The 22,366-nt window shown below is 45.8% G+C and overlaps 1 protein-coding gene across 2 annotated transcripts in view; it reads right to left on the bottom strand.

The window, feature by feature from the left end:
• Window positions 1-22,366, bottom strand: part of CPLX2 (complexin 2) — a 597,501-nt gene that overhangs the window by 73,128 nt on the left and 502,007 nt on the right. For both annotated transcript variants that reach the window (XM_069244589.1, XM_069244588.1), the window contains one exon: window positions 7,817-7,929. In XM_069244589.1, the coding sequence (XP_069100690.1) occupies window positions 7,817-7,847 (31 nt within the window). In that variant the 5' untranslated portion in view covers window positions 7,848-7,929. The remainder of the gene's footprint in view (window positions 1-7,816; window positions 7,930-22,366) is intronic.

The following is a 22,366-nucleotide window of genomic DNA, read 5'->3' on the forward strand; positions in this document are numbered from 1 at the left end:
ACTTTTCACTTTTATTTGAGCACAAGTGCATCTTCTCACCAAAAATGGATGCAGAAATGCAATTCACTTTAAAAAATAGTGCAAAATGCTGAATTCAGCAATTTGTGTAGTTACTAACCATTTAGAGTAACTTTTTGGGCATATTGAGTAATTTCTGGAAAGCAATTTACGTACATTTCATCCCGTTCATCCCTCTCCTTATACAAGATAAGTATGCATTGAATATGTTTTGGAAACATGGCTGCACTTATTAAAAATTTAACAGATTCGCGTCTAGGCTGTCGTGTGTAATATAATATTCAGCAAAAACTGTGTAAGACCAAATAGACAAAAAAAATTGCTGAAGGACTCCCATCTTAAAGTCCCTCTTGGGGTCACTCTGCATAGATCATTGCACCCAATGAGTGGCAGTCCTGGGTCCTCAAATGTGCTGTCCTGCAGCCGAGACCCGCTGTACCTTCCTTGCGGACTGATCACCAGTGCATATGTGGAAGACTAGCCCCTCATCCCCAATGGCTAGCTCAAAAAAACAGGGAAAAGTATTGTCCACAGTTCTTGGCTCGCTCATTACAGTTTTCCTGTAATGAAAAATGAATCCCTCGGTGGAAGCTGAGTCGATCCATGACAACCCCCCAACACACCGAGACACAGAAACATGTAGCATTAATTCACTTCATTACAAATGTCTTAACTAAACTAACGTTACATTCTATTAAAATAACATAAAGAACTCATGCTCGAAGACAAGAAGCCCAAAGTAACCTGAAGTAAAATCTCACACTCAAAAGAGTGGTCTACCTGCAGACCTACAATGGATACCTTTGGGATTGCTTCAGATTCCCATGAAGCCGACAGACCTTTGTGCATGTGACGAGGGTGGCCGGAAATGCAGATGAAGTAATGTCAGTACTGCTGTTCAGTACTGCTGGCTATGTATTCACTTCCATAGCTGCAAAGTAGATGTCGATTCCCCGCACCCTTCGGTCTAAGTAATGTGCTCTGCACACTACCTGGGCAGCATGCTTTCAATGGTACGATTTATCTCTGAGCTCAGGCACCCAGCCAATGTAAAAAATGGGGCAAACATGAGTGCATCACATGGGCTGGTTACCTTGTACCTTCCCCCCTTCGACCAAGGCTTTAGTGTGTGCAGAAAATGTGAAGAAACATCCACTTTGGGAAATAATTTTTGGGAGATAATTTTATATTTTCGTTGTTGGTGTTTTTATTTTGAGATTTAAACCTTGCCTGTTTATACCATTGGCACACAGTCAGTTCCAACTAATGGGCAGCACAGCACTGAAACTTTAGCAGTGTTGCCAAGGTGTGCAATTACCAGATTTAAGTAATCAAATCAAGTGGAGGCGTAACTGATGGCAAGCCAAGGGAACGAGTGGATGGAAGGATTCTAAGTCTCCTACAGATCTGTAAGTCTTTCTTAATGAGATGGACAATTAGTAGGAGCCTCCTGCTGGGAGTTATCCCTCACCTCTGCCCCCCATTGGGTCTCATAAATGTACAAGGTGAAATTAGATTAACTGCTCTATTTTTACCAATATCTGCGAAATGCTTTTTTGTTTTGCTAATAATTTTGACGCTGCATATCTAATCTCCATAGAACATTACAAATAGTTTTAAAAAATTGTCTAGTTTGTGCATGGAAAGTTTCGGGATGATCCGTTAGGCAGGGTCCGAAAAAAACAGGGGTGCAAAAAGTAAAATCCCCATGCATTTCCCACATACCTTTTTGGGAAGCGCTAGAATAAAAACTGCTGAACAGAATTACACAATATTTGGCAGGAAGGTAGATCTTGATCCAGACAGCGTACTTTTTGTGATTTGATGTAGCTCCGTTCAGTAGTTTTGGAGAAATATTAAGCTCCAAAAATATTGGTATATTTAAATGGTTGTGTTCAATGGCTCATGCAACAGTCCCTTGAGACCAGTTTTAAAAAATACAGCATTCTGATTGGTGCTTAGGGCTCTAGTTACCTTTTGGCCATCTTGCTCCATTGGCCCTCAACATTATGTTTGTCTCTGGGGGATCGGGCCCCTGCGGCCAAACTGGGCTCGGGGAGGGGGACCACCACAACCTTCCTTAATATTAATGTGTTTGGCCCCAGGGAATAGTGCCCCCAGGGTCTCTTAAGACTCACAGAGGGGGGCCATGCTTGCCCCTCCCCAATGGTTAAAGTATGGCCCCAGGGTCTATTTGCCCCTTTAACCTAATAATATATTTTTTTGTACTTGGGGATGGAGACCCTGGGCCCAATAGTGGCTTTGGGTGGGAGACCATATGCCCCTACCCTTTATGAAAAAAGAAGGCTTTGGGGGATGGAGTCCCCAGGGCCACTAGAGGGTTGGGGAGGTGGGCCATGTGCATACCTTTTCGTTTTTAAAAACAAAACGCTCTGGGGGATTGGGTTCCTCGGACCAATACTGGATTGGGGAGAGCTGAGGCACACCTACCCCTCCCACACTGCTAATTTTCCAACTTATTACATCACTCATGACATGGTCTATGACATCACTGCAACATGTGAAATTACTTCATTGATGAGAAGAATGTGCATGGCAGGGCGTGAGTTATAGTTACCTTGGGGCTCTAGTTATATTTACTGCAACTGTAACTGGTGAATTTCAGTTTTATTTTAGTTTATAACGTTACACTGGCACAAAAATTTTCACCTATTTATAATATCACTTCAGCCTTTGTCTTTTTCAGCATGTATATATATATATATATATATATATACATATATATTTATATATAGAAATATAGGTAGATAGCTAGAGATAGATAGATAGATATGTTTCAAATTGTTCTCATCTCTTCTTGCATGTAAGATTGATCAGAAGTTCTCAACTCTTTTCTTGCACGTAAGGCTGATGAGATGGGATCTAGTCGTTCACACATAATATATATATATATATATAAACAAAAAAAACAAAAAACAAAAAAAAAAAAAAAAAATATATATATATATATATATATATATATATATATATTATATTACCATTTGTGTCCAGCATTCTTCTAAGGATTCTTCATTTTATGAGACAAAGTAAGAGACTAAGATATATAGGCGGTCATTCTGACCCTGGCGGTCAAAGACCGCCAGGGCGGAGGACCGCGGGAGCACCGCCGACAGGCCGGCGGTGCTCCAATGGGGATTCCGACCGCGGCGGTAAAGCCGCGGTCGGACCGGCACCACTGGCGGGCTCCCGCCAGTGTACCGCCGCCCCATTGAATCCTCCACGGCGGCGCAGCTTGCTGCACCGCCGCGGGGATTCCGACCCCCCCTACCGCCATCCAGATCCCGGCGGTCCGACCGCCGGGATCCGGATGGCGGTAGGGGGGGTCGCGGGGCCCCTGGGGGCCCCTGCAGTGCCCATGCCACTGGCATGGGCATTGCAGGGGCCCCCGTAAGAGGGCCCCTACATGTATTTCACTGTCTGCTGCGCAGACAGTGAAATACGCGACGGGTGCAACTGCACCCGTCGCACAGCTTCCACTCCGCCGGCTCGATTCCGAGCCGGCTTCATCGTGGAAGCCTCTTTCCCGCGGGGCTGGCGGGCGGTCTGAAGGCGACCGCCCGCCAGCCCAGCGGGAAAGTCAGAATTACCGCCGCGGTCTTTCGACCGCGGAACGGTAACCTGACGGCGGGAGTTTGGCGGGCGGCCTCCGCCGCCCGCCAAGGTCAGAATGACCGCCATAGTTCTGTGTGTGTTGAACATTACTGGGAAGAGGAACACCTTGGAGTACTACTTCTTAGATGGATGCATTTGAAGAGCAGCAGCCTTATTTCAGTAATGGAGCCAATCACTACCCAGCTAGACTGAAAAATCCAGTCTTTGGACTGGACATGCAGGAGTGATACTCTTGTCTTTGCGTGCTCTGCGAAAGAGGGGTTAGAAAATGGGGCTAAGGTTATGAGGAAGATCATGATAAAGAAATCAGTGGACGAAAACAATTAATGCAGGAAAGAATAAATGAATGTAAATGTATACAGAGCAACAACTGCCCTGCATGGGTGTCCCAGCACCATGTGAGCAGGGCAGAAGCTAATGCAGATACAATGATGGTAAATGGTTTGGAAGAGCCAAGTTTTTGCTGTTTTTTTTTTAAACAAAGTTCAGAAGAAATGGCAATGAGAGACAGAAAGAAGTCATTGCACAGCTTGGCAGTAAGGAAGGAAAAATAGTGCTTTCCCTACTATGCCAAAGGAATTTGTGTTGGTTTAAGAAAGTATGTTACCACAAATTGCACATGGTCAGCTTTGCTGCCATGTCAGGGATACGGTTATGAGGGATAACAAGAAAAGTTTCAAAAGTGATATTTCAGTATTTTCAGTGATCCATGCTTGGGAACCTTCCAAAGTGGCAGTAGGTCTCTCACTTCACTTGTTCCAGAGACAGCTTTCCAAAGATTTCAAAGAGGAGTGCATTTACTGGCTACGGATGTGGATTAGGCATGGATCCCGTGGCTAGCGAGCCATTGATGTTGACAAATGTGGATATGCGGAGGTTGGTTTTCACCTGTGGTCGTAGCACTGCCATAATGGTGGGTGAGCTACTGAAGGCTCAAGCTTTGTTTGAGGGAGGTGACTTTTGTCCGTCTCAGTCTAAGGTCCTGAGCCTAGCTGTGAGTGACTGACAACACCAGCACATGGCCTGAGTTAGAGTGGGATCAGAGAGAGATTAGCATGGAATAATCAGGACAGAGGAGGGAATATAAGATGTAACACATGAAGGTTGACAATGCTTATAAAGAGGCAGGACAGAGAGGGAGAGACAGGTGACAGCCTGGTAAGGAACAAATAAGTAAGCGAAGAGAGAAAATTGGACCTTGGGAGTGGTGAGAACTGGGAAAGGAGATAAAGAACAAGAGAGGGAAAGGCATGCCATAGTAGATGGGTGAGAAGGTGACAGACTGATGTGAAAAGCAGGTAGGCCACAGGCAGTCAATAGTGTGACTGACAGTGACACCTTGCAATACCAGCCTCTCAGAGGCACCAGCCAGGCACAGCATGCCCATATCCACCACTGGGTCAATCCACCACTGCCTCCCCACATGCACCTCTCCCGCCACCTCTCTCTGCCCTCCAAGGCTTTCTCAGCATGATACTGATTTTGCGGGCTCAGCTTGTTCTTTGGCTCTTAGAGGCAGACTGTATCCCTGGCTCGGCTTTTCCCTTACGTTTCCTGGCTGTTAACCTCTATATAGCCATTTCCTGGGACTTTTAAAGGTCAAACCATGCAAAGAAGCCCTCTGTCTCGTCTAAGAAGATGGGAGTGAAGCTGAGTGGGTTGGTAAGCCAGCTGGATGAAACTGCCTTTCTGAATTTTTATTAATATGTAAACATAAACATGTGTATTTATAAAGCGCACAATCACTCAAACGGGTATCTTGGCGTTGAATAACAGATGTTTGTTGTTAGCCAACTCAATGGTACTCCTATTTCAAAATTCAAATCTAATTCAGTCTACTAGACCAAAACTAATCCCCCTTCCTACTCCCTCCTGTAGGAGTTTGATAGACTTGGCCGTTTGTGCCTTTGTGTAGGTCAGGGGTCTTAGTGTTTGTATTAGGGGAAGTTTTTTGTTGCATTTATCTTCCTCCCACTGTGCGGCAATCGATATCCTTGCACGGTGGGGGGGATCTGCGCATCAAAGAACCATTGATCATGTGATTGAGTGAAGGCGCTTTGAAGGAGGCCTGGGAAGGAGTGGGGGAATTCAACTGTAATGGGATATGTTTTCTCCCGGATTGCACAAGGTCCTGGGTGAAGGACGATCTGTTGCTTTGGGGTGGGGGGAGGGGCTGGAGGCAGACAGACGCTGTAATTAATTGCCGAACTACTGCATGAATCACTGTACAGACGAGGCACAAGGCCCTGTTTTTGCAGTGATCCCTGCAGTACCGGAACACCGACCTCTCTCAGCCCTGGTAGAGGGGCTCAGATGTTAGCCTCCCCCTCTGGGTGCTACCTAAATCTCAGCATTGGTACCTATGAGACAGCACCCATTTGAGAGATGAGTACTGTCAGTCGAACCACCCTTCGGTCCTTCTGTTCGCTTTTTATCCATCCATGTTTGGCCTCTTGTTTTTTAGCCCTGCCGAGTTTCCCAGGTCTATTTTTTTTCTTTGGATTCTGGGAGTTGTTGTTTACTCTATTATAAAACAGGACTACAATTCTCAGAATTCAAAGAAAAAAAAAACCTTCTCGGGAATAGAACACCACGCATGGACCTGGACTGGGAAACTTCGTAGGTATGATTCATCTACCTTCCCTTCGAGCATTTCCCCCTTTCTCCTCAGACCAGAGAAGATAGTGGGGGCACTGGTTCCTAAATTCCTCCAACGAATTACCCCTGACAGAGATAGCCAAATATCAGCATTCGGATAGCGTGACCAATGCACTTCAAAGGCAGCGACAGGCTGTGCCCTAACCTGGGGCCGCCCGTCCACGAGAGCGGAGGAGCATCACCCCGCTAAAAAAATGCCTCAGAGCTGAGAAATAATATGGTAGTAAACTTTCTTTATTACCATTTTATTTTTCAGCACCCCTTCCTGAATCTAGCACCAGGACGGGGTGGGGCAATTGCTGCTGAGTGGTAGGAGGGAGTTGTGCACTCGCATGTCCCTTTGACCAGCCTTATTGTGACTGCCAGCCTGACATTGGCACTTTAAACTTCTCTAACCCAGCTGTCTTTAGACAGCTGGGTTAAAGAAAGCACAGGCTACAGCACTCTTGTGAGCACTGAGAGAGGTTGCTCCAACCAATCCTGACTACCAGCATGAAAGCAGAGTCAGGATTGGCTGGTGCAGTTTCCTGGGTCCTGTCGCACATTGGAGTCAGGAGAGACAATGAAAGGAGGGATCGTTCTAAGGTAAGTGCCTTTTTTTAAATTGTATTATTATTGTAACCCCCATCCCGCCACCCATTGTAAATAAGAGCCAGTCGCCACTGGTAAACAATGCCTTTCTACTAGATTGTTGGAGAAGCCACCGTGCTGTAAGATAGAAGCTGCTTCTGCACTACTAGGTTGTAGTTGCCTTTATGCTGGACTATAGAAGCTGCCTTTGTGGTGAAGTATGAAAGCTGCCTTTTTGGTGTGAGGCAGATTCTCAGTCTTTGCGTAAAGGGCAGCTTTTCAGAGCATGGATGGGTCTATCACATATCTCTTATGTGATTAGGGCCAGAGCTAGGATTTCAGGGACTGAGAGGAATAGTTGTCAGTAAAACACTGTGCATACATACTCACAGTGCAAATGTATCCTGAGTGCAGGTAATCCACCAATGAATACCCTAGTGAAGAATTACCACAGCGAAGACTTGTCCGATCTCACGGAGTATGATGGTATATCGAGTACAATAATATCAACCTATAGCACGTCCCCTATATTGCCTAGCACTACGTGTTTTTTTATTTTTACATTCATGTCATCTACTTAACAGCATTAACTATTATAGTCACCTATTTTGCTTACCTAGATTTACCTTGCAATGTAGTAGTTAGGTCAATAAAGTGGATGCAATAATGTTGTCATGTGATATAATGCATGTAATATAGTGGGGGTATACTTTCTCCCAGTCCAGTGTGGCCCTTCAGTGCAGATTCACCTAGCTGTGGATTCACGCCATGCAGCTTTGCTCTAGGACAGATTGCCTTCAGTGTATCTTTATTCCAGAACAGATATATATTCAACACACTTGCCCCGTTTCAGATTTACCCTAAAGTGCAGAATTACTTTCACTCCAGAATTGCCTCCATCAAAGAATGAACCTACGCCACTCCCAGCCAGACTTACCCCCCAGAGCCTGCTTCATCACGAAATCCATGGCTGCTCTTGGATCTCCTCGCGGTAGCGGTGGTACCTACTCTCATCCAGGGGACTGCGGGGATTCTTTAGAAATGGCCACTCTGGAAAGAGAAAGACAAGGTGCGTGTTGAATGTGGATATACAGGGCATATACTAACAAAAGCAGAATGGGCAAAAATTGACTTTGGACACACTTGTGACTTTTTAAAAGAAACTTCATAAACTTCCGGATGTCATAAAGTTTTCAAAAATACAAATCCTAGTTGAAAATATGCCACAAGTAGCTTTTGCAAGACCTGTAAAAATTACTTCTTAAGATAAGACCTCTCTCAAATAACATTTACGGATAGCTTTCCTATCAAAAAATTAGGGGAAATGTAGTGAATATTTTTGTAGGTGATAAACTTTGCTAAGCTAAAATTATCATTTCATGCATGCCTATAACCCACCTACTTTAAGGGCAGCAATTCAATTTACAGTAGTAAAAATTAACATATTAAAACAACTATACAACTGACAAATGCATTAAATGCAGGAGATACAGAAGAATGTGTCGTGCACGCATAACAAAAGATCAAGGTGCTTTGAGGTTTGGCGCTAATGGATATGTTAAATTGTACCTTTCTGTAAGTAAAACCCAACAATAAGCATTTTAGTTACAGAATAGAGTGTTTCCCCGTGGAATAGGTTTGTCGTTGTGTGTTCCAGTAATCGGTGCTCTGGACGTCAGCTCATGCCTGGGCTTTTAGAAACATGTATCTGAAGTCTCTGGGGATGCTGCATTAAAAGGCTTTATTGATTCCCTTGGATTTTTTTTTGATTTTTTTTAATGCATGCACCCATCACTCCATATCCCGTTTGAGCCTCTTATTACCAGGCTCTTTCCATCTTACATGATTCTGGCTATCCATTCCGTCGTAACAGGAGCATTTTTGCCGCTACCATACCATACTCTTCTTACCATCCATCTTCCTCTGACCTTATCACCCTATTCCCTAACATTCTCTACCACTTCTAGACCTCACACTCCTTCTCCAATATTACCACTTCCTACTCTCCCTTCCTCACTTTCTCGCACCTAAACGTCGTAAAGCTCAGTCTTCAAATGTTGGATATTAATACTGTGCAGCACACTACATTCTCAGAACATTACACATTAAAGCCCATATATATGCCATGCGTGAGTCCCTATACCCGTATGTATGTTTGCATTTACTGAGCCTGAGCCAGTGCTTAATTTGAGCCAGTGGCTTCCGGTGCGGGCACCACTTATTTTGAGGGCCGGCACTCATTTTTCTGGCTCAAGCATTTACTGCGAGCAAAAGCCTCATATGGGAAAGACGGAGGAAGAAAAAACAACAAAAAAGCATCATAAAGGAAGAAAGAAGAAAGCTGCAAGAGTGAACTGAAGGGGCAGAGAGTGGCTGTAAATGGATTAAAGCGGCCCAAGATGGCTTCAGGATCACGCTTATTTATTTGCTTTCTTTTGTCTAGCATCTCTCCCCACCACAGTGGCATAACAAAACTTGAGCCCCTCTGCCTCTGCCCCCCCCTCCCACAGTGCATGAAAGGGTCCGACCCTCTGGACTCGCGCAGGAGCTTCTCGGGCCAGAGCACTGTGCTGAGGGCAACTCCCACCCCCCTGGAGCTTGCATCCACCCACCCAGTGCTTAATTTGTAAATAAAAACGTGCCGGTGCTCTAAGCCCTCCTCTTAAACACGTGGCTGCTGCAATTAAATGTGGGAACACGGAATACCGAGGTAGAGTAATCCTGAAGCCATCTCGGGCCTCTTCCATCCATTTACACTCACTCCCTGCCGCTCCAGCTCACTCTTGCAGCTTTCTTCTTTCTCCCATTGTGAGGCTTTTTCGTTTTTCTCTTCCTCCGTCTTTCTCATATGTGCCTTTTGCTCGCAGCAAGTGCTGGGGGCAGAAGAATAAGTGCCGGCCCTCAAAAATAAGTGCTGGTGCTCACTACCAGTAACAACAAGCACAAATTAGGCACTGCACCCACCCCCCACACCGCAGGGTCTGTGGCGGCCATTTTTACGGCCCTGTCCACCATGTTTTCCCTCCTGCTATTGCTTTTGGTTCTCTTTCTGTACACCTCTCATGTTCTCTCTTGTGCTCTACGTGTTTGTCTTTAACCCTACAACAATTTTTGTTTTAATTTTAAAGGACCTTCCATCATAAATGTGTTTGCAATAGTCTCTTCCATTACCTCTTCCTTTCCCTCACCACCCTTCTTTACCTATTTTACTTCTACCTCCTTCGTTCTAACACCTTTATCTTTTCTTTTCTTCACGTATTGGCCATTTGTTTGTATTTTTCCGTCCTAGTATTTTCAATCACTCTTCCATTTATCTTATCCCTTATTTATCACCTTCAAAGTCCTTGCTTTGTTCCCTCCTTCTTTTGCCTCTGCCCGACCTCCTCCCTATATTCTTATTCCGCCCTCCCTCTACTGTACATCGTTACTCAATGCACCGAGCTCACATTTATCCATCAATCTCACTCACATGTGGAAACATGAATTATTTACAACCACCCTCCCCCTCTTAACCTTGATCTGACCTGGACAGGGGTAGCGAATGAGAATAAATATCGCTTTTCGACTCCCTCAGCTGCTTCTCCCCCTCCGTAAAACCCACATATCTTTGTTGAACTACAATGCGCTAATATTTTAAATATGAAATAAGTTGTTTTTTTCATCGCAATTATTGAAATTAAATCAAGATCGTCTGCAACCCTTTTGTTTATTCGTACAGATCGTGTGTGAGCCAGTCCTTAATTTTAGGCGGTGGTTTCCGGTGCGGGGGACACCAGGACTTATTTTTGAGGGCCGGCACTTATTTTCCTGTATCAGGCATTTGTTGCGAGCAAGAGGCACGTGGGCAAGACGGTGGAAGAGAAAAACTGAAAAGCGTCATAAAGGGAGAAAGCAGGAGTGAGCCGAAGAGGCAGGGAGTGGCCGTAAATGGATGAAAGAGGCCAGAGGTGGGTTTTTGCTGCCTCAGTATTCCAGCCTGTGTTTCAGATGAGAGCTTTAGGCACCTGCAAGTTTTTATTTATAAATTAAACACTGATGTGAGCGCGGCTTCTTTTACCCCGTTAAGGTGCCCGCTCATCGGCACTTGTTTCTTCCTGTGCCTGTTTTCTGACTCTTTTTACCACTAATTGTTGTGACTGCCTTTGTGACATTTCGGGGTGGGATTTCATACCATAATCCTCTATTAATTTGTTTATTCGCCACTTGAATGGCTCGAATTGAACTTCAATTAGTGCGAGGAATTAACTGAAGAAAATTGCAGGGGTGGGGGATGAAATATCAGAAGGAGACAGCTAATGAGTCATGGAACCGGAGTGTTAAAGTTCTGGATGGAAAGAGGGGAAGGGAGACAGACGTCAGAGAGTGGGAACCAGAAGCGCTAGAGAGGAGAGGGGAATCAGAAAAAGAGGCCGGTGGTTCAGCAGAGAAGAAGAAAAATACATAAGATATATTCGCACATAGGGAAGTCCGGAGATTTGTCGGCCGGCTGATGCCTCTGAAAGGAATATACGGTTAGGGTCAGAGGTCAATCACGTCAAGAGTGCGCCTCTAAAGGGTCTGCCTGTTTGGGGATTTATAAACCCCCTTTATTCAAACAGAAATAACACAATGTATTTAGGTCTGGGGGACTTGGTATTACACCAGTAGGGCCTGGGGTGAGTGAGTCATTTGTCAAGGGGTGTGTTGTTTGAAATGTATAAAGAGTTGGTGCATAGTCAGTCATATATAAGGTCATGACTCAGAAAGGTGTGATGAGGCGGAGTCATTCGCATGAAAGGCCTGAAGGTCTTGGGCAGAGACAGGGACATGTTGTTCGCGAAGGGTAGGTTCCTGCCCCATGGAAACTGCCTCTGTCCAAAATTCCCTTGAAATTTGAAATGTGGAAATTTGAAACAAAGTGTATTTTTTTAAATGGCATTAAGGTAGGTGGAACAAAACATTCCTGCAGGCATTTTCTCCTGGCCGTAGCTTTGGAGTAAATATTCCCAGCTTGGTTGAGTTTCAGTGTAGAAACTGCATTTTAGACAGTATGCTGGAGAGACACCACTGTTCTGCTCTTTCAATGTGAAGAGCATTTCTGGTGGTATCCAGGTGGGAAATGTTGCAGGATCTGGTCTTTTAGTGCCAGAATTTTGCGCGACGAAAATAACTATGTGATGGAACATAATAGCAAACACTCGGTTCGCTCTGATTCCCAGAGGCTTTCTCGTTCTGGGTCTAGCCACTGGTGATTTTTTTTGGTTGCGAAGTTTTTTGTAATTTCCAGTATTGTGCAAAATCAGCCATTATGCCATGTCACATAACTTCAAGTCCGATCCAGTAGACTGGTAAAAATCCTGTCGCGGGAGTGCGGGAACAATATAAATGAACAGAATGCGGGCAGCAGCTGTTTGAATTATTGCCAGATTTTCTGTTCATGTAATATTGCCCAATGTTTCTGAAACTTTGCGTAATTACGCAAAAGGAAATTCGCACATCCCTAGTTACTACACCCAGTTCCGAAAGCCAGTTCTTCAGCATTGTATCCGAATAGGTAAATGAAGGGCGGTTCTATCTGATAGTACACCTCGTCGGAGTCCTCCTGCAGACTCTCTAGGCTGAACGTAATCACATCCGTGCTTTCTTTTCCGATGGCGGGTTAGCACGGTGCTGTCCAGGACCTGGCAGATAATGGCTCATTAGCATGATGAGAGGGCTCTCTTCCCTGACAGTCGGTAATGCCTTCACACTCACCACTTATTCCTTTTTGAACGCCGACTGATGGCTAATTTGTATGTAATTTGCATGTGTCTTGTTTCCTTTTTAGGGTCGAGCCTGCATTGCATGCGCTCGCGCATGCGTATCGCAGCGAGACGCTTTAGTATTTAGAAAAGGGCTCGGAGCCCTGTCAACTTCACGTCAGTGTTTTTTATTGGTTCGTGGGCTTGCCTAATAAAATCTGCTTACTTTCATTAGTCGAAGGCACGCATACGTCATGTCATGCCTTTTCCGGTGGCTAGCCCTCCTCGAGCGCAGCGACCAAGTACAGAAAACATGCGAGGCTCGCTGTTTTCCATCGGGCTCATGGACTTCTTTTTCTCTAATTTACGAGCGCGATCTCGCTTGGCAGAAGTCGAGCGCTTTACATAGTTAATTTCACTTTTTCGGGTTAAGTACATAAATGCACTTTTGCCCGATAGGTGAAAAGTCGGGTTAGGAGTTTACAACGCGATCAGCTCTAACATGAGCAAACGCGAGACCCGTTGCATTGTAAATGCTTGTTCATTTTATGTCTGAACATGCTTTCTTTCAGTTTTAGAGGGCTGCTGCAGCGTTATGCATCATAGGTCTCGGGTGACTGTATCCATACCAGATTTTCAGAATGTCCACATAGAAAAACACTGCATGCACTAAAATGGAAATAATTTACACAGTGGTTATCTTGAAATTCTGTCATGGGTATGGCACTCTAGGACCTACAGCAGTGGTCTTCAAACTTTTTAATGCCGCCCCCCCCCCCCAGTTGAAAAATAAAAATCTTTGCCCCCCCCCTCAGAATTTTTCACAATTATTTTAGAATGATGGCAATGTTTAAATATGTCTAAACCTATTTAAACATTGCAGTGAAGTACTGTTACCTTTTTAAACCTGCAATAACATGCTTCTGCTTAAAACAAAGGCATGTCATCTGTATAATATTTCTTTTGGCCAGTGTTTGGCGCCCCCCCCCTGGGATCACTTGAGGCCCCCCTAGAGGGGCCCGCCACCCAGATTGAAGACCTCTGACCTACAGTGACCACCCCGTGGACAGTGGCGTAACACAAAATGATGGGGCCCCCTGAAAAAGGTGATGAGGGGCCCCTGAGTTTACCATTTCTCACAGATATGAAGTCACCCTAGGCTGAATGGGGCCCCTTGAAGAGTTCGGGCCCCCTCGACGGGTGGAGGCCCCCTCCTCTGGCAGCTAGAGGGGTCTGCGTTGCGCCCCTGCCGGTGGCAAACGGAAAAAAAGGAGCACATGCAGACGTTTTCCTGAAAGTTCACGCCAGACTTATCCTTGAATCTCTTACTGCAAGAACCACAACTGTGACAGCCTGGGGTAAGAGTGTACAATGTTGTAAATCCGAGAGACTTGTAGCTTTGTGATTTTTTTAAAACTTCAGAACCTTCAAGAAGAGTGGCTCTCGTAACGTTAAAAAAGGTGGAGCAGCTAGGCAGGCATATAAACACATCACCAACCTGCAAGCTTTCATAACACAGGAAATAGTAATACTAAAACCCATGTTATGCCACCCTACCAAAGGGCAGGGGTCAAGGGTTATTTAAATAAAAGTAAATCCTCTCCCCAGCCCCTCTTGAAAGATTTATTTTTTTGTAACTTTTTTTTATTTCAGATATGACAAAGTAGATATTTACAGAGCACCAATTTCCACATTTACATATACACTATAGTTCATAATAACAATTAAAAAATATATTTTTTTAAGGTGCACGCTAGTTGAAATTATAGTTAAACTTGCCACGTATTTCCAAACCTGAATCTAATTTCCTCGCATCTTTACCTTTTGCTCTCTAAAGTGCAAATTTGATTTCATGTATGACAGACAGGGGGACATGGCTTGACAGGCATGGAGTGAGGATATGGCTATCGTCGGCTGCTGCCTGGCTGCCAACGATTATCATTTTGTTCAGCCCCAGGTGCACCTTATGGTCAGTGGACACTGCCTTCGGAGGCATGGAGTCAGGGAAGAGTTAGTGGGTGGATTGGCGAGGCAGTGGAGGGTGATAGGCTGTCATGCTGGTTGCCATGAGGAGTGGCTGAGGAGGATCTGCGTGGTGCCAGGTGCTTTGATGTGGCAGCTACTCCACCCCTGTGCGAGTTCTGGAGGCTGCTGGCCGGCATGCGTGATGACTGGGGCCACGAAGTTGCAAAGCTAACCAGAGGCTTGTGCTGTGACGAGAAGTGATGAGGTCTGGGCGTAATCGGTAACTGAGGCACCAGGGGCACGAACCAGCACTGAAGCTACTGTTGTTGTGGGTTGAAGGAATGCCCTGGTGGATGACTGGTCCACCTGGTAAGTGTGGAGGTGGGGCAGGTGGTGGGATCAGATGTGTGGTTTCCTCCCCCACTGCCCAAATTACCCTGATAGCGAAGAGGCAAACTCTGCAGTGCTACGGTGGACCTCGGAAAGCCAGAGGCAGTGTGCAACAGTGAGAGACCAGAGTGCGACCTACTGCCGTGTATGGGCAGTGGCCTCCCTCACTGGACACCTCCCACTGGGACAGATTGCTCTGAGGCAGTGGGCCCCACCTGCAGTTGAGGTAGAGACATAGTGGAGTCCAACCTGCTGCTGACTAAGTTGGACATTGACCCCTGTGGCATGGACATGATGTGTGTGTGCTAGAAGGGAAAACAGTCCGGGGCTGCACCAGCTAGAGTGAAGCAGGGAGCTGATCCCTTGCAATCAGAGGAAGCCCAGAACAGGATGTACCCACAGAAACAATGGTCAGCTGATCACTGCGGCCTGCCAGATAAGCTTGAAACAATTTTGGCCATTGAAAGCTCTAGGGAGACCTTGAAGGCGTTTTCTGATGCAGAGGGTAGATGACGTGGAGGAATGCAACAACAGGAACAACATAAGGATCATGGGTATGTTTGAGGGGACGGAGGGCACGAATATGGTGCAGTACTTTGAGACCGGGCTGGAGAAAGCGGAGGCCCCTTAGGCTTATATTAAGTTCTTTGCCCTAGACAGGGCAAATCAGGCCCCACCCACTGCCCTCAGCCTAGCACCATTTTGAGGTCAGTGGTAGTGCATGTTTTGCACTACAAAGAAGGACATTATCCCAAAGCAAGCCCAGCTACATAGCCCTACCATGATAAACAATCATAGCATGTCTAGCTATCCAGACTACACCCTAGCTGTGCAAAAGCACAGAATGTCCTTTGTTGCTGTGAAACGAGCCCTGCAAGATCAAGGCATCACATATACATTGCTATGCCCACCCACTCTGAAAGTCATTCTTGGTGGCAAGACTACATTCTTCACTGACGCTGCAATGGCATGGGACTGGCTAGAACCTTATATGACAGAGACACCTAGAGTGCCCTTGCATTCCCAAAGGGTGCCCAAGTGACAATGTGCCCTAAGGCACAGGAAAATATACAACCAACTGCAAGTGAAGAGGCAGAGGGAGAAATGCAGCACTGGTGGTGGTGCTGGCGGTAGAACCTGAGGGTAAGGTGGGAGAATCAATGACTCCAGAGGCCTCTAGGGATGAATCGATGAATGATTGGGAAATTATGGATGACCCTGCACTGCCTGGTCTCATGCCTCGATTGGCCAATGACTTGTGACACAGAAGGCAAGAGCTGTGATCAGGACAAATAAGTAACTGATCACCCATCTGTGAGAACTGTGGGGGAAACTCTGCACTAAGACATGGGACATAGTGTGTGAATAACATTTACAGGCCGAGTGTACACAATGAGGACTGGGTGCTGGCAATGATTTGCAATGAAACCAGGAGATGGGAATTTGGGCTGGAGAGAGAGGGGTTTGTTGGTGGTTCACACTATGCCTCTACTCCTTCTCCCACACATGTTATTCACCTTCTATAAAAACTGGTAATGGATGGGTGACTGTTGCTGCCAATCCTGGGGAATAGGAGTTGTGGGAATTGTTCTACAGTTGATGTCAGACTCACCACATGGGATCGATTGGGCAGAACTTACAATGGGGACATGTCCACTCAAGGGGCTAGTCATGACAGGCCAGCGGGACCCCTTTGAGGGCCCAGAGGGGGGAACACTTACCCGCAGACTCCAGGATGAGCATCGCTAAACACACGTTGTAGATGACAAATGTTAGTGGACTGGGGTCGGTGCTCATGAGATTTAAGGTCTACACCTACTTAAAGAGGATGGGGGCCCCAATAGCGTTTCTTCAAGAAACTCCTTTAACAGCACATAAGGCAGTCAGGATGTACAAACACTGGAGGGGTCAGGTGTATGCTACTGGCCAGTCCTTCTATGCTAGGGGGGTTTGATATGGGTGAGGCCAAGGATCCCCTTTCAGGCAATGGAGGTTGATAAGGACCCAGAAGGCAGGTATGTCCTGGTCACCAGGAAGTTAGGCGGTCAGGCTGTGGTCCTCTGTAGTGTGTATGCCCGAATGCTGATCAAACTGCTTTCCTTGAATGACTGAAGACAAAGCTGGCAGCTGGTGCTGCAGCGCCGTAGCTTCTGGGGTGTGGGTGATACTTACTATTTAATTGACCTGGGTTTGGATCATTCACTCCCACCCTTGTCTTTGGCCCCAGTGGCCAGGGTAGCACTAATATTTGCTAAATGGCTCAAAGACAGGAGTTAAGAGGATGTGTGGAGGCCGTGTTATCCCGACCAGAGAGAGTACTCATTTTATTCTATGCCTCATGACCTACATGTCTGAGTGGATAGGTTTCTGGCCTCCAGACTGCTAACCCCCAAGGTTGTACGCACAGAATGGTGTCAGACCATAATCCTTTGCTGATACACATGCAGTGGGCAGGCCCTATCCATTGATGCCCATATGGACAATTCGGAGTGCTTTGCTCTTGGACAAGGCTTTCCGAGAACAGCTGAGGCAGGTAGTTATCAATAATTTTGAAGAGAATCAGGGTATGGCATCCTCCTCGGGGGTCGAAAGGGAGGTGCTCAAGTGGGTGGTCAGAGGCCACTGTAATGAGACAGTGGGGGGAGTTTGGATGATGTTGGAGAGGGAATTGATGGCAACGGAGCATATGATTACACAGTTGGAGAGAGAGGTAGGCACCAATCCAGAAGGTAATGCACAATACCTACTAGAGAGGGAGAACCAAGCTGCCCAAATGGAGTGGCTAAAGACCTTTAGCTATAAGGAATACCTGGCATGACAGCACGCCGAGGCTGACAAGTCCGGGTGATGGCTGGCATGGCTTGTGGGTTTGGATCAGAGAGGGAGGATCAGTACACAAATTCAGGATGCTCTAGAATGCCTCAAGCATTCGCAGTATGATACAGATATGGTATTCATTGACTATTATTGGTTTCTACACAAGGAGGGCGCTCTAGTCCCGGATGATGTTATTGATCCCTTCCTCTCCAGATGCGAGCTCCCTCTGGACATGAATGAGCAAATAGATGGAACCTATCAAGGAGCGGGAAATCAGGGCTGCCATAGACAGCTTGCCGACTAAAGGACGCTGGGCCTAGACAGGCTGCCAGCTGCTATTTATAAGACGTATGCCAACCTTCTTGTCGCTCGCCTCACCACAGTGTTTGCGGCAGCAAAAAAGGAGGGTCTACTGCCTCCCACTCTGAGGGAGGCGCTGGTGGTGTCACTCCCAAATCCAGACAGGGATCCCTCAGAAGTGGCCTACTTTCATCTATTATCAATGCTTAATCTTGAATACAAAATATTTAGCAAGGTGTTGGCTAATTGGCTCCTGCCCATTATGCCTCAGTTGGTCCACTCAGACCAATGGGGGTTTATACCGGGCCGTAGCACCTCTGGAAACCTCAGATACCCCTTCAGTGTATTAGAAGAAAACCCCTGAGAACTACCAGCAGTCAGCCATTGCATTATCTATAGTTTGGAGAAGGCGTTCAACACACTGAGTTGGCACTATTTGGTAAGGTAGTATCAGAACCTTAGATAGCTGGCCAGGATATATGACAGGGCTGCCACTGTCACCCCTGCTTTTTGTGCTGGCGATGGAACCTTTTGCCACCATTATTAGGAGGAAGTTCACAGGGAGGGGATGAAGCTGGCCAATGGTGTACACTCCACTTCCCTGTATGCAAATGACATGATATTATACCTCAGAGATCGTGGGTTGGACATTAAAGCAGTAATGCCGCTGATTGAAGGTCTGAGAAGAGTCTTTGGACTATGTACAAATTGGCGGAAAACCATTGCATTTCCATTGGACCGGGAGAGGAAGTGCCAGAGGCACTGAGTAAAAAGGGCATTGGTTGGCACGCACCCACCTTTCGCTATTTGGTATTGGAATATAACATAAAAGATGATCTACAGGAGGGTAATCAGGGTATGGCGTTGCACTCACTGAGAGGTAATATGACATTTTGGAAGAAACTCCCTCTTTTAATGATGGGCAGGATAGCTTTGACTGAAATGAGTATATTACAATGCCTGTTATATTATTTCACCAATCTACCAGTGTGGATATGAACTGGTTGGTTCAAAGACCTTGATAAACAAGTGCAAGATTTTATTTGGGGGAATGGGAGGCACAGAGTCACCTTGTCAGCGTTGAAGGCCCCGATCGACAGTGGCAGACTGGGGCTTTCCGGTTTTGAGGCATACTATTTGTCCTCCCTGCTGCAATGAGCAGGTAGGTAGCTAGAGGGCAGAATTTATTCGACCTGGCAGCATTACAGAGTGGCAAGATGCTAAGGGATTTCCTGCATAGACTGCTATGATGACATCAGGGAGCAGGTGACCTTCCAAGGTTGGAAATCATGTGGTGCATTACTGGAAAGATGTTGTCATAAAACGAAAGGGATGACAGTGTGTGCTCCAATGGTCCCACTCAGAGACCGACCTTCTACTGACTCAGTCTGGGACATCAGAGACTCTCCTGAGGGAGGGGGCAGAATTGGATGACCTAACTATTGGTGACTATTATAGAGAAAAGACGCTCCTGATGGGGCAGAAGATGATGGAATATCTGGGCCTCCCAGCCACGTATTTCCTCTTACATAGGAAATAGCGGGTATGGTGCAAGAACTGTGGGTAATGGGCACTCTGGATCGCCTTGCATGAAGCCCTGCAGTTATTATTCACAATTGGAGGAGGGAACAAATTGATTTACTGGTTTTACAAGATGCTCCTGCATATGCTAATGGCCCCCCTCACCCCTGGAGGGCCCGGTGAGAGACCTGACTCTAGAGGAACTTACAGATAAGCAATGGTTGACGGTTTTGGGGAACACACAGAAAGCCTCTCGCAAAGCGAGGCCTCAATATCCAGTTTAATTATCTCAATGCAACCTACTTTCGCTGTTAGCTAAAATGCTCCTGACCACTGTCAAAACTTTTACCATATGTGCCCTAGCCAATTCCAGTTTTATGCACATGGTATGGAAATATGCGAAGGTGGAAGAATTTTGGGAGGAGATCTTGGTGCGTTTGGGTAGAGTGCTGGGGTGTGAGATTTCAAGGCTGCCTGAATAATGCTTACTACGACTTACACAAGGGACCACCAAGCAAAGGGTGGGTTCTAGGTTTGTGATGTTGGCTATGACACTGGCCAAAAGATGCATAGTTCTGCATTGGAAGGCCAGCAGGGCCCGGTCCTCTGCATAGTGGAGAAGGGTTGTGAACCAATAGGCAAGGAGTGAGCACATAGTACTTAAACTGTAGGACAGCATGGGATGCTGGAAATACCCCATCGCAGAGGAGTGGAACGAGCTCTCAGGGATGCTTGAACACACAGAATTCGGACAGGGACTGGGCACACCATCTGGAAAGAAATGTGAATAAACTGGGGTCTCAAAGCCTGTGACTGATGTTTTGGAAATGGGTCTTGAGCAATCAAAATGATCGTGTTGGTGGGTGGGCGGTTAAGGTTTTACAAATTTTTCTTTTTTTGTTGTTGCATAGAACAGCATTATCTGTGGCAACTGCCAATCCTGTGTTGTGTTACGATGTACCACATTTCACGAATTGCATAACGTTTGTACACATGAATAAGACTGTTATCATGATGTGTTTGAATCTATGAGAGATATTGGTTGCCTCATAGCTTAAGCTTGTATGAAGCAAGATCTGTATGATGAGTGGTCTGTAAACCCTCTGATCATAATGCAGAGAAATATATAGACATATTGTGAAATGTAAGAGAATAATGTAATGCACTTTGATATGTCCTTTTACGGTGAGCAGGTGAATTTAGATGTGCTCTAAAAGAAAAATATTAAACATCCAAAACACACTGGTTATCAACCAAAAAGAACAGACAGTGCGTACTATTGGTACAATATGCGCAGGTTGGGGACACTGTAGACTGACAGGTCCACAACAAGCCAGAAAATAAAGCGGGATTTTATTAGATTGTCTTCATAAAATGTTAGTTATTTACTTTGTTTTTAAATGTGTATTATTCACCTTTGCTAGCGCTCTAATAATAAAAAAAGATTTATAGATACACAACTGTGCGTTGCTTAGTGCCGGCGGCTGCTGCACTTCGCGCCATGCTCAAAGACACACCCCATGCATGGTAGGCTGAGGCGAGATACGAATAGTCTGCTGAGATCTTTGTGTGCCTGCCATTTTTCAGGGGAGGATAACATCAGCAAGGTAACTCTAGTGTATAATTCACTAGATGTAGAGACCTGTGATTTGTCTAGTCACAGTTTAGACTCATGCTAAAGTAGCACAGAGGGTTAATGTTCCCACTGCAAAGCAGAACATGTCACATGCAGGTCACATGTTTGTATTTTATATGGATAGCTCATTGGGCTACTGCTTTTGTCACAGAGATCCTTATGTTACTTGGAGTTCATACGTTACAATCCTTCCGTTATTGCACATTGAGCTATGAACTGACAGATCTTCGCACACAAAATGCAAGGCATAGATGTAGAACCTTATTGTTTTTTAGGTCTCGTCTACTCAGGACATGTGCTCATCTTAGTTCTTCCTCATCATTTTTCAACACACTATTACTTTTATGTAATAAGCATGTTGGTGTTATTCCTTCGTGTGCAATGTGCTTTCCTACTTTTAATATAGGCATACGGCTTCTTATTTATGTTGCTTTCAACCTATCTACTGCCTCTATTGGCGCTTTAGATACTTACGCCTTCAACTGTACTACTTTACACCACTCTACGCTCTCCACTCTATGCCATGCCACTCCACTCAACACCACTCCAAACCATTTCACTCTATGCCACTCTACACTATGCCACTCCACTCTACTTTATGCCACTCCACTCAACACCATTCCATTCCACTCTAAGCCACTCCCCTCTAAGCTACTCCAATCTATGCCATGCCCCTCTACTCTATGCCACTTCGCTGTACTCTACACTACTCTGCACTACTCCATTCCACACAGTGCCACTCAACAGCTCTCAACGCCACTCCATTCTATGCCACCCTGCTGTGTGTCACTCTAAGCTACTCCACTCAACACTACTCTAGGCTACTCCGCTCTTTGCCACTCCAGTCTAGACCTCTCTATTCTACTCCATTCCATTCCACTCTGTGACACTCAATTCCACTCTACACCACTCTACTCTGTGCCATGCCGCTCTACTCTTTGTCATTCTACTTTATGCCAATCCATGCCACTGCACTCCACACAATAGCACTCTGCGGCACTCTACGACACTCAGCTCTATGCATCTCTTCTCTACCCCACTCCCTGCCACTCCACTCTACTTTACACCAATCAATGCCACTCTACACCACCACTTCACCCTAGTCTATGTCACTCTTTTCTACCCTACGCCACTCTAC

The sequence above is a fragment of the Pleurodeles waltl genome, chromosome 7 (genome assembly GCF_031143425.1).
Source record: "Pleurodeles waltl isolate 20211129_DDA chromosome 7, aPleWal1.hap1.20221129, whole genome shotgun sequence".
NCBI lineage: Eukaryota > Metazoa > Chordata > Amphibia > Caudata > Salamandridae > Pleurodeles > Pleurodeles waltl.